The following is an 11,910-nucleotide window of genomic DNA, read 5'->3' on the forward strand; positions in this document are numbered from 1 at the left end:
GTCAGGAAGAGAAGTATTTCCCATGGGATCATAGATTAAAGGCTGCATTTTGAGCGGAGCTTTAAAGCTCTTGAAGATCATTGGAAGCTCAGAAATTCCAAGAAGAATGGCAAGAATGATTATAGATATTATTCTGTTTCATCAAACGGTAGGACATCGCTTTCCATGTAGTCTGTCTGTAAGGGTTATTTATCTGCTGCCTTATGTTTTACTTGAGTCCAGCTTCTTAAAGAGTAAGCTGCAAATCCAAACAAGCAACACTACAAAAACTCGATTACACCAATTTTTGCAGGGTTGCTCCACATGTTTCAAAATCGGTTTCAAGATTTTTCAAACATCCAAAAGACGAACGTCAATGTAATTTTAAGTTCCACGTATGTGTGCACAGTAAAATTTTGTCGCATGGAGTCACACAAACCACCTGCAACTCAACACCTCAAAGACTAAGGAACTGGTTGTGGACTTCGGGAGGTCCAGAGAAGGTCCACTGCCAGTTCAGATAGAGGGGGAGGAGGTGGAGGTGGTCAACAAGTACAAGTACCTCGGGCTGTGGATGGACAATAAACTGGACTGGTCATGCAACACAGAGCACCTGTATAAAAAAGCCCAAAGCCGACTGTACTTCCTCAGGAGGCTGAGGTCTTTTAACATCTGCAGGAAGCTCCTGAGGATGTTTTACCAGTCGGTGGTTGCTGGAGTACTTTTCTATGCTGTGGTGTGCTGGGGGAGCAGCACAGCAAAGAGGGACTCATCCAGGCTGGAGAAACTGATCAGGAGGGCTAGCTCTGTGGTCGGCATGAAGCTGGACACTCTGGTGACAGTGGCAGAGAAAAGGACATTAAAGAAACTGATGGACATTATGGACAATGCCAGGCATCCTCTGCACACAGCCATAAACAACCAGAAGAGTCTGTTCAGTGACAGGTTGCTTCTCCCCAAGACAAGAACTAACAGACTTAAAAACTCCTTTGTCCCACACGCCATCAAACTGTTTAACTCCTCTCTGGAGGGGAGAGGGAGGGGAAACAGGAGGACAAAGGAGGGAACAACTAAGCTGTAGTGCCTCTGCACCTCACTGTACAATACCTTGTGCAATACTTTTTGTAAATAGTCAACAGTGCAATAGACTCAATACTTGAAATGTGCAATTCACTTGTATTTTTATTTTTTATTCCTATTTATTCTATTTATCCCCTTTGTATATTTTATTTATATTTGTCTCTGTATTTATATATATATATATGTGTGTGTGTGTGTGTGTGTGTGTATATATATATATATATATATATATATATATATATATATATATATATATATATATATATATATATATATATATAACAATTCTGTAACTGTAACTTCGGTCGTTGCTGTGCTTTTTTTGGAAGTCGAATTTCCCAGAGGAACCCACCCGAGGGATTAATAAAGTTCTATCTTATCTTATCTTATCTTATCTTAAATGCCTTTACATGCCAGGAAAACTAGATATACAAAAGGCATGAACCTCATTGGTCAAATTCCAGAAATATTGCCAAATTATTGTAAGGAGGATCATGAGCACCTCAGCAAGATCTTTAAAAATAACGTTGTGGGTGTTTAATTATCCAGTCTGAGCTGAGATGGATGACTCTAATGGGGTGCAGCGTTAGTATTTTCTTTTCTTTTTTCATTTTTATACGGGACTCAACTGCCTTAATTTGATTTTTTTTTTAGTTTAAAACACGAAACCTTTGGAATGTCTTCTGAGTAGACACGAAATTATAAAAGTTTTTAAACCAGAAATATCTTCATAAATATCTTCAATACAGCTATCAATTAAACACAGTTATTAATTGATGAAATATTCCGATTTCGCCTGTGCTTTGTCGTGTTTCTACCTATGCCGACCTATTTAAAAAAACAAAAACAAAACCCTAAAACAAACAAAAAACAAAAAGAGCTGTAATTTGGGTTACTGTCCCTTTAAGAACTCAGTGGCTGGCTGCCGGAAGTGGGTCCGTCGTGTTTTCTCCCTCCGGCAGGTGTTTTAGCCTGGAAGCTTCAGCTGAGCTTCTGAATTCCGTTTGGTTTCACTGCTAAAATCTTTTTCTCTTTAATTATATTTGTAAGAAACACTACTGTTAGTTGTTCCACTTAAAATATAGAAAGCTAACCTTCTCGTTAAAGTAGGGCGTGTAACCGACAAGTCGTGATGGCTCAGGAGATAAACGGTGAGTTTATATATGTATTTTTAAAAAAAGTTTTTTAAGTACCGCTTAAATATATTCCCATGTACCAAACTGACACTTCAGCCCGGTGTTTGATATTATTTTAGAGTGTTATTCTGCTTTGAGAACACTTAGTTCTCATATTTAGGTGTATAATTTCAATGTTAGGGAGGTCTGATGGCGCTTTGTTTTGGTTCCGCTCTCCTCATGACTCTCTTCATGGCAAATTAAGAGAGTGGTTCTCAGGCAGTTCATTTAAACAGAGCAGAGGGAGGATGAGTACAGGCTAGCCTGAGGTCAGCCAGTGCCAGGGGAGAGTCAGGAGGTTTGAAATGAGGCGGCATAAGGGTGTTACCTGAGAGGTGTACCAAGCTGGGCTCTCTGCTTCAGGCTCCAGGAGGCGAGTTTTACATGTCATGTGACTCTTTCTGCACAACATGATTCCTATAAGTGCCACCTATTCCAAGGAATGGTATTTTTTTTAACTAGCATATTTTATTATATGTAACTTCAAGGTGCTTAATACAGAAAATAACAAACCTTAATGCTGTGTAGTTTTACAATGCAAGCAAAATACAGCAAAATAAAGCATAAAAAGAAGTTTAGGCTGTATTAGGGTTATATTTTCTGCTCTGAGGCACTGTTATGAAGGAGAAATGAAAGTCTAGGCAAAATGAGAACTTTTACTTTGTTATTAAACATGTTCTGACCAACTTGAAGTAGCAGTATCGTTTTCTTACAGCAGCAGAAACTATCTAACAAACACTGACGTGACTCTGTCCTCCTGTCCTGCAGCACGGGCCGTCCCTCAGCATGGACACTGAAAATGACATCTTGATGAAGGAGTCCATCAACATGATGATTGACATGATCGTGCTGTGTGCCACTTTGGCACTCTCTCTCTTCTTCTGGATCCTCTCCCTCACGATGAGCACGTTCTACGGTGAGCTGTCCGCCTGGGAATGTTTTCACTTTAAGGGTTTTCTTTTCCTTAAAACTGCCTTCAAACAGGAAGTTAATCCATTAAATCATGTGCCCCTCCATGTGCCCTGAATACCTTTCACACTAACTTTGATTTTTTTTTTTTTTCTCCTGAAGTGGGTTAAAAGCTGAACAGACCTCAGTACCATTTTTCACAGTCATGCATGGACAGAGAGAGCGTGGCAATGAGGACACGAGGCGTATGTTGAAAGACAAACTTGACAGCTGTCAGGAAGAAACTCAGTTCCTTGTATGTGTGCACATACTTGGTGAATAAAAATGAGTCAGGGTCTCTGGTCTTTCTTTTGAGCAACATTATAAGTAAAGTTTGGGTTTCGTGCTGTTACTCAAATGTTTGTGATTGAGCATTTGTTTGTGCTTCAAGCATTAGATTTTCAGAATCAGAATCAGAAACTTTATTGTCATTGTCACGAGAACAACGAAATGAAGAATGGTCCCCGATCATTGCATCATCCCTAGCAATATCAAAATATAAATAAAACAATAAAATTCAATAAATAAAATGGATAGAATACTTAAAATACTAATAAGATGTAACAGTAAAACATTCACATACGTTCCCACACACATGCTTCAGACCGTGCATAGATTAACACAAGAGTGGCGTGATGGACATTTTTTTGTAGTATTCAGATGTGTTATTGCAGTTGGATAACAGCTGTGTTTGAGTCTATTAGTCCTTGCTCTGATTGCCCTGTACCGTCTGCCTGAGGGCAACAGTTCGAACAGGGAGTGGCCAGGATGTGAGGTGTCTTTTATGATGTTTTGGGCCTTTTTAAAACAGTGGGCGTTGTGTAGAACTTCCAGTGTGGGGAGAGGGCAGCCAGTGATCTTTTGGGCGGTGTTAATGATCCCCTGGAGTGCTTTCCTCTGAGCCCCTGTGCAGCTAGTGTACCAGATGCATATGCAGTAAGTTAGAACACTCTCAATGGTGGCTCTGTAGAAGGACACCAGCAGTCTCTGTGTGATGTTATTCCTCCTGAGAATTCTCAGGAAGTACAGTCTCTGTTGGGCCTTTTTCAGCAGCTCGGAGGTGTTCACACTCCAGGAAAGGTTCTCCTCTATATTGACTCCCAGGAAGCGGAAGCTTGCCACCCTTTCTACACAGTCCCCATTTATGAATAGTGGTTGGATCTCTGCCTTTTTCCTTCTGAAGTCTATTATGAGTTCTTTGGTTTTTGAAGTGTTGAGGAGGAGGTTATTGGCCTTACACCATGACGTCAGCTGCTCCACCTCGTCTCTGTACGTAGACTCGTCTCCCTTGGAAATGAGCCCCACCACTGTGGTGTCATCTGCAAATTTCACAAAGATGTTGCTGTGGTGGCGAGGAGTGCAGTCGTGTGTGTAGAGAGAGTAGAGCAGTGGACTGAGCACACAGCCCTGGGGTGAGCCAGTGCTGAGACTCAGGGCTGAGGATGTGTGATGGCCAACTCTGACTCTCTGTCTACGGCCCGAGAGGAAGCTGTTGATCCACATGCAGGTGCTGTATGGAAGCCCCAGGTCTTGTAGCTTGGCCACCAGCTTCACAAATGACGAGAGATGTTACAGCATTTCCACCAAGATTTTCCTCCCCTCTTCTGCCTTCTTCTTCTCCTTCTTATACTACTTCCTCCTCCTTCTCCTCCATCTTCATCATCCTTTGTCCAATATCCTCCATCACTCCTAAGCTGTCTGTCATATCATTTCTAAGCTTCTCCTCCTGCTCACTCCCAGTGAAAATCTGAAGACCCCCACCTTGGCCTCCAGTCTTTCTCTCAGTACCACCGTCCCCACACAAAAAATCACAGTGGGTCTCACTACCATCTTGTAAATCTTCTGCACTCATCTCCACCTGCTGCACCTGCCACATTTAAATTATTTCAACAGCTTACATTATCGAAGCACATCAGCTCATTTCACGTCTCTCCGGTTTTATTTTGAAATCATCATCATCAGATAGATTTCCCTTCTACAGCTGTCCCCACTGAAATCAGTCCCTGCATGGTTTTAAATTAAGACACAGTTACTGGATTGTTACACTTTGAGTGACCTGACACTGTTGTTGGAGTTGATCACCTCCAAAGCCCACAATGAGCCAGAAAAAGCCAGAATAATATGCAGCAGCTGCAGTTTAATCAGTTATATTTAAAAAAAAAAAGTGCATCTCATTTCTTTTTAATATTTAAATAAAAACTTTTTTTTATTTAAAAATAAAAACGGATCTTTACATGCTTCAGTAAATCCTTCAAACGATCAGTCGGGTGGAGAGGTGCTGATGGTAGTCTTGGTGTGTGTGTTTGTTTTCAGGCACGCTGCAGCCTGTGTCGCCGTGGCGTTGGTTGTTCTCCATCTTGGTACCCCTCACGGTGACGATGCGAGCGCTGAAGAGACGCAGTCTGGACCGATCGGGAGCGCTGGCCGGTGAGTATTTGTCATCACCTTTACCCACCTGCGTGATGTCGTTTTGGCTTCCTGGCTCGCTGCTTAGCCGTTATGAAGTCATTTCGAGTGAACATTAGAAGAGTTGTGATGTTTGGTGTGTGTCTACACTGCGTTAAGTTGCTTCATTGTGATTGGTTAATAAAGTGGTGGGTGAGCGTGTTTTGGTTAGTTTTTTTTAAAGGGGGATATTCTATGACCTTTTAAAATAAAGAGGATTCTCCAATACTTACATATTTTCCAAGAAGAGGCACATTTTAAAAAATCCAAACCATTTTTCAGTTTCAGATAACACGCCAAGCTCTTCAGGCTGCTGCTTTTGCCTGTTTTCTTGGTATTATATGACGTAAGCGATGCATTTAAAACCAAGGACTGTAATGCATTTCCAGCTCTCGCACCAGAAAACAACTAGACCTCTTACTACGAATCTGCAGATGACGCACAGATCTCGTCATGTGACCCATTAAACTGAAGTCATGTTGGTCACAGAAGACTTGTTCTCATATGCTTGAGTTAAAGAGCAGAAAACTGGATTTCTGGCCACAGTCATGGACTTTAAAGATCTAAAACTCATAATCCACATTAATGTTGTCACAAAATCGCCCCATGAACGGACTCAATTCTCACATTAGATACCTTTTCATTCCTGAATCGGTACTTGTAATGTAAACCAGAGCCTGAATTCGATAAAGTTGTGAAAATATGTGTAACAGACAAGCAGAGGGAATTTTTCCACACGTCTCACGTTGCTGTCTTTAGTTTGAAATATTCAGCTTACTGCTGATATCTTCCATTTGATGTTTATTTTGTGGAATTTGTTTACAGTTCTGTGAAAAAGCATTTGCTCCCATCATTCATTCAGGATTTTCTGGTATAGAGCAGATTTCATGGCTCCATTAAGCATCCTAAAGCAGCCTCAAACCATCACACCACAACCACTACGTTTGACTGTTGGTATGATATTATTTTGATGAAATCTTGCATTAGCATCTACAGAATGCTTTCAACAAACTCTCGGGTATCATCCAGATTTTTTTTTCCCCCAAATATGAGCCGAGCCTTTGTGTTCTTTTAGCTCAGCACTGCTTTTCTCCTCGAACTCTCCTACTGTTGCCATTTTTTGCCCAATCCCTTTCTTATTGTTGAATCACGAACTGTGACCTTGCAGTTCTTTAGATGTTGCTCTGGGTTCTTTGATGGGTCGTTGATGACCTCTTGGAGTAATTTTGGTTAGCCAATCTCTCCTGGGAAGAATCACAGAGGTTCACTAGAGTGCCAAAGCCTTAGAAATGTCTTTGTAACCCTTTCCAGACTGATTGAAATCAATGACTTTGTTTCTCAGCTGTTTCTTTAGATTCTGGCATGATGTGTTGGTTCTATTTGAGATATTTCTTCATTCAGCAGGTCAGGCAGTGAAATTGAACTCGGTAGTTAATTACAAATAATTCATGAGTTACTTTTTGACATGGGCCAGGTACGTTTGGTTGACTGTTTCCCTTAATAAATGAAATCATAATTTAAAAAGTAGATATTGAACTTGTTCAGGTTATCTTTCTCTGATATTAAAATTTGTTTGATCCAAAACATTTAAATATAACTAATATGCCAAAAAATTAAGAAATCAGGAAGGGGACAGTTACTTTTTCACAGCACTGTAAGTTTTCACATGTGAAGTGACAGTCATTAAATTCTTGAAGTTTTCCTTGAGAGTTTTGATTTTTGCTTTTTATGGATTTGACATTCAAGCAACTTAAAGAAGTCCAGACACTTTTCTTTGCAAGCTCCTTTGAGCCACAAAAGACCTCACAATCCTGAAAACTGAGTCACGAGGCTGCTGCCTGAAGTCGAGGCAATTATGAAAAGAACTGATACTGATCTGATTTATTACACTGCTGAATGATGCCTCTGTGACGCTCAGGCGATCTACAGTATATGAAGAAGGGAGGTGATTTTTCTGCCTTCCAGGAAACGCAAAATGAAACTATCTTTATGGGGTGTTTTTTTTTTTTTTGTTTTGTTTTTTTTTTGTAAAGCTTGACATCTTCAGCTGGGTTTGTTCTTTTTAAACATTTGGCAACAGAACGGCACGCTCTGAATGACTGGTGAGCTTGCGCTAACATGTGTTTCTGTGCCCTCAGCCCTCCTGGTGGGGTTTGTGTTGACGATGGCAAACTATAGCTTCTTCTCCACTCTGCTGGCCTTCTTCATCACCTCCTCCAGACTGACCCGCTGGGGAGGAGCGCAGAAGAAGAAGATCGACGCCGAGTACAAAGAAGGTGAGAGACGTAAAGGCCTCACAGGTGCTGCAGAGACTGGTGGAAGCTCTGTGACACAGTGAGGAGGCGGAGCCACAGAGAGAATGAGAGATGAAAACACTTTTGATGTCTTACTCAAACTAGCAGCACAAAGCATCCGACCATTAGCTTGTGGGTGAAGTAAAGCGTCCATCAGCAGCTCCACTGACTGAAACGGAGCTGAAGCTGTGCATGCACTTGTGTTTGTAAGAAACCAAATTTAAAGCTGATAACAAACTTTGCTGCCATCCTCAACAATTCTAACAGACACACCTGTAACATGCACAGGTGTGTCTAAGCGAGGGAACAGCATTTTGTTGGTTTTTTTTAGGGTTTTTTTAGTTTATTTAACAAAAAGTTAATATGTGCGTAATTACTGTGTTTAAAAAATAAATAAAAAAATTCTAACTAAATGATGCATTCTCATAAACTTACAATCAGCTCTGTGTTTTATCTTTTGAGAAGGGATCCCCTTTCCCCAAACTGAAACAAAGAGGTAACAGACATCACAGTCATCTTAATAAAATATCATCTTCTTCCTCCTCACCTTAAGCCTCGTCTCCTGAACTGAAGTCAGGGCTCTAACACACGAAAACATACGTAAAATAGCTAATTTATGTCCGATATTCTCACAATTACTTATCGTCAACAGATCAGACATGAGATGGATAAACAACAACAACAGCAGCTAGTTATAGGCTAAGATAAGTTTTCCAGCCTCTCCCAGAGTAAATAAAGGCAGATGCTTCTTACCCGGCATTCACAGCTGAAGTAAACGGTGAACTGACGTATTTCACTGTCGGGGGAAAGGGTCACTTTGCCGTCAGAGTACACTGACAGCAAATCAGGAAGTGTGTTCACAAACAACAGTAGAAACGTGCACTCCGGTCACAGCTTTTATGGAGTACAGTCTAACTTTAATACTCGGATCTCTTGTAGCTGGCCAAAATGCGTTTGTCCAGCAGCCACCATAGCTAGGATCTCTATTTAATTGGGAGGGGTTAGGAAATAGACCTCTGTTGACCATAATCTGTAATCTGCTGGCATCTAGTGGTGAAAATGTAACTTTAAATTTAATTATTTTGCATATTAAGTTTATTCATATGAAATTTAAATAAACTAATAACATATTTTACATTATTATACTAAATATGTTTATTTATTGCTTTTTTAATGGGCCAATGTGACGAGTTTGTTTTTTAAATGATCTGTGGCTGAGGAAAAAAAAAACGAAGCATCTGATTAGTGACTCCCCTTGACCCACCGCCTTTTACCTGGGCTGCTTAAACAGTTGTCCTGGAACAGTTTGAATTAAATGTGAATTACTTGTTTTTAGGAGGTCAGAGGAATTGGGTTCAGGTTTTCTGCAATGGAGGTGTTCCCACTGAGCTGGCGCTGCTCTACATGATCGAGGTAAACTGAGAAGCACAGGAAATAAGCTGCTCTGTGTGAGTGTAATGTTAGTAAAGTTATTCATTTCCTGCTCGTGCTTCAGGTGGGTCCAGGTGAGATCCCCATCGATTTCAATAAGCAGTACTCTGCCTCCTGGATGTGCCTCTCCCTACTGGGCGCGCTCGCATGCAGTACCGGGGACACCTGGGCATCTGAGGTGGGGCCAGTCCTCAGCCTATCAAAGCCGAGACTCATAACCACTTGGAAGGAAGTCCCCACAGGTGAGGAGCCAGTAAGAGGGTGGGGTAATGATGTGAATGTTCCACTTTGTGTTAAAGAGGGGAAAAGTCCCACAGCACAGTTCAGATCAGACTGGGGTTTTTTTAAAGTTGTGAAGCTCAGGACTCCTGAGAATTGACTCTTTTCCATGAAGCCAAACACACAGATTAGATTTTCACAACCGTTCATCAGGACGAGGAGGCGTGATTGTGAGCTTCATTAATAATGTGACTTGTCACATTGATTTATCTGAAGAGAGTCCACAGATGAACACTTCTTTTCATGCTGTGTGGCATCTCATTAAAAGGCTGTAGGTACAGAAGATCAGCAGTAAACAAAACATGAAATCATTTTTTTAGATTTCAGTTGACCTAATCATGCATCCTTTTGCGCTGAAAATCATTTTTAGATAAGTTGCCTCATTTTTCTGGGGCTTTTTTTCCCTGCAGGAACAAACGGAGGCGTTACTCCCATAGGATTGGTTGCCAGCTTCCTCGGTGGGGCAGCAGTGGGTGTGGCTTACTTTGTGACGCAGTTGCTAACAGTCAGCGACCTCCACCTGGCCGACCCCCAGTGGCCGATCGTCGTGTACGGCGGCGTGGCCGGCCTGCTCGGGTCCATGCTGGACTCTTTCCTGGGGGCGCACATGCAGTACTCAGGTGGGTTTGAGCCAGATCTCATGTGAATGTTGTTAAGTGTTTGCATACGTAGAGAAACTTCCTGATCTGCCACACAGCCTCGGATTCTGTCTCGCAAACCCAGATGTGTCAGACAGATTCAGATGTCGCGTTCATACTTTGACCCTTTAAAATGTTGTTTGACATCATTTACTGACTGAATCTCAATCCGGGCTCACATTTCAATATGAAATGTAATCAGATTACAACCAGCCTCTTTTAAAAATGCCCTTAAAATCCATTTAGTTCCATTTCAGCCTCATCTTCACTCAATTGTTCCAATAATCTCCAAGATCCAGCTGCAACAGATGTTTTTCATCAGTGTGATCAGTTACAACATGATCAATGATTGATCAGTGTCTGAAGCTTTACACAGATCAGTTTGATTTAAACACCAATTCTCAGCAACGTACAGCAAATGTTTGCAGTCTGACTGCTGAGTTACAGAGATGAGATTAAAGTTCAGTTTGAGCTGATTATAAATCAGATGTAAGGATTTTTCCTTTCCGCTGTTGCCAAAGTGCCTGCTCATATGGTGTCGTCTGATTGTTGGGTTTTTACCTCACAATGTGAAGCTCCTCGATGATTTGCTGCTGTAAAAAATAAGATTGAACTGAATCTGATGCTGAAGCTTGACGTTCATACGGAGATCAGAGGAAGCAGGAGAACAGTGAGTGGCTTCCTTTTAGAGTATTAAACATGCCCAGTTAGAGTGAAGTTCTGCAGTTTCTTTCCCTATAATAGTGAAGTTGAACCATTGAACTCAGCGGCCCTCAGAGATCAAGCAGCTTTTACTTCAAATCCCAGCTCATGGAGTTCAAACTTATTTCACTAAAAATTAAACAGAATTAAAACATAGCTTCAGAGGGGCTCTCCTAAACCTCAGTCCCTGTTTAGCTTGACTGAAACAAGTAAACCGCATCTGCAGACTAATAAAAAATTTAAAAAAAAGAAAAAGAAAAGAAAGAGTTAAATTTTTTGGTAACGTTTTCTGCAGCTGGGATTTCCTTTCGTGCAGTGACACGCAGAGATTTTCTGACTTTTCTCCTGTGTCCCCTCAGGCTTTGACGCGAGCATCGGGAAGGTGGTGAGCTACAGCTCCGCCACCACCCAGTGGATCTGCGGGAAACCCATCTTAGACAACAACGCAGTCAACCTGTTCTCCTCTGTCCTCATCGCGCTCATCCTGCCGGGGCTGGCCTGGGGTGCGTGGCCTCGATAGACTGACACTAAAAAGCAAAGTTCACAGTTGTCTGCCTGTTTTATGACCTGCTGGCTGCCTGAATTAGTGTTATTCAAACATTGACTAAACATCTGAGACCAACATCTTTTTTTTTTTTTTTTTTTTTTTTTTTAAACAAAACAAAAAAAGACAGGTTTTAATAACTGAGCCACACCTGCACCATCAGCTGCACCCACACCATCAGCTCAAAGCCACTGTGTTTTTAAACATGACATGTTCAGGAGGCCATGGATGTATTAAACTTCACTGCCAACCCCTCAGTCTGGATGTGACTGATTTGTTTTAGATGAGATGACGTTTCTGCCATTTAGTGAAAAAAATAAAATAAAATCAGGAAATGAAACTGGTGTAATTTTGACGTAAACAAAGAAAACTGGCAGCAGGGTGGAAGGTTGGTG

General features: G+C 41.4%; 1 protein-coding gene across 1 annotated transcript; it reads left to right on the forward strand.

Moving 5' to 3' along the window:
* Positions 1-1,995: 1,995 nt before the first annotated feature.
* On the forward strand, positions 1,996-11,618 carry tmem19 (transmembrane protein 19). Its single transcript, XM_080886255.1, has 8 exons — positions 1,996-2,210; positions 3,003-3,150; positions 5,496-5,609; positions 7,766-7,903; positions 9,258-9,334; positions 9,417-9,594; positions 10,042-10,251; positions 11,331-11,618. Exons 2-8 carry the CDS (start codon positions 3,021-3,023, stop codon positions 11,489-11,491), a joined length of 1,008 nt encoding a protein of 335 aa, XP_080742381.1. The 5' UTR covers positions 1,996-2,210; positions 3,003-3,020; the 3' UTR covers positions 11,492-11,618.
* Positions 11,619-11,910: the final 292 nt, after the last annotated feature.

Source organism: Rhamphochromis sp. 'chilingali' (assembly GCF_963969265.1).
Source record: "Rhamphochromis sp. 'chilingali' genome assembly, chromosome: 7".
Classification (NCBI taxonomy): Eukaryota; Metazoa; Chordata; class Actinopteri; order Cichliformes; family Cichlidae; genus Rhamphochromis; species Rhamphochromis sp. 'chilingali'.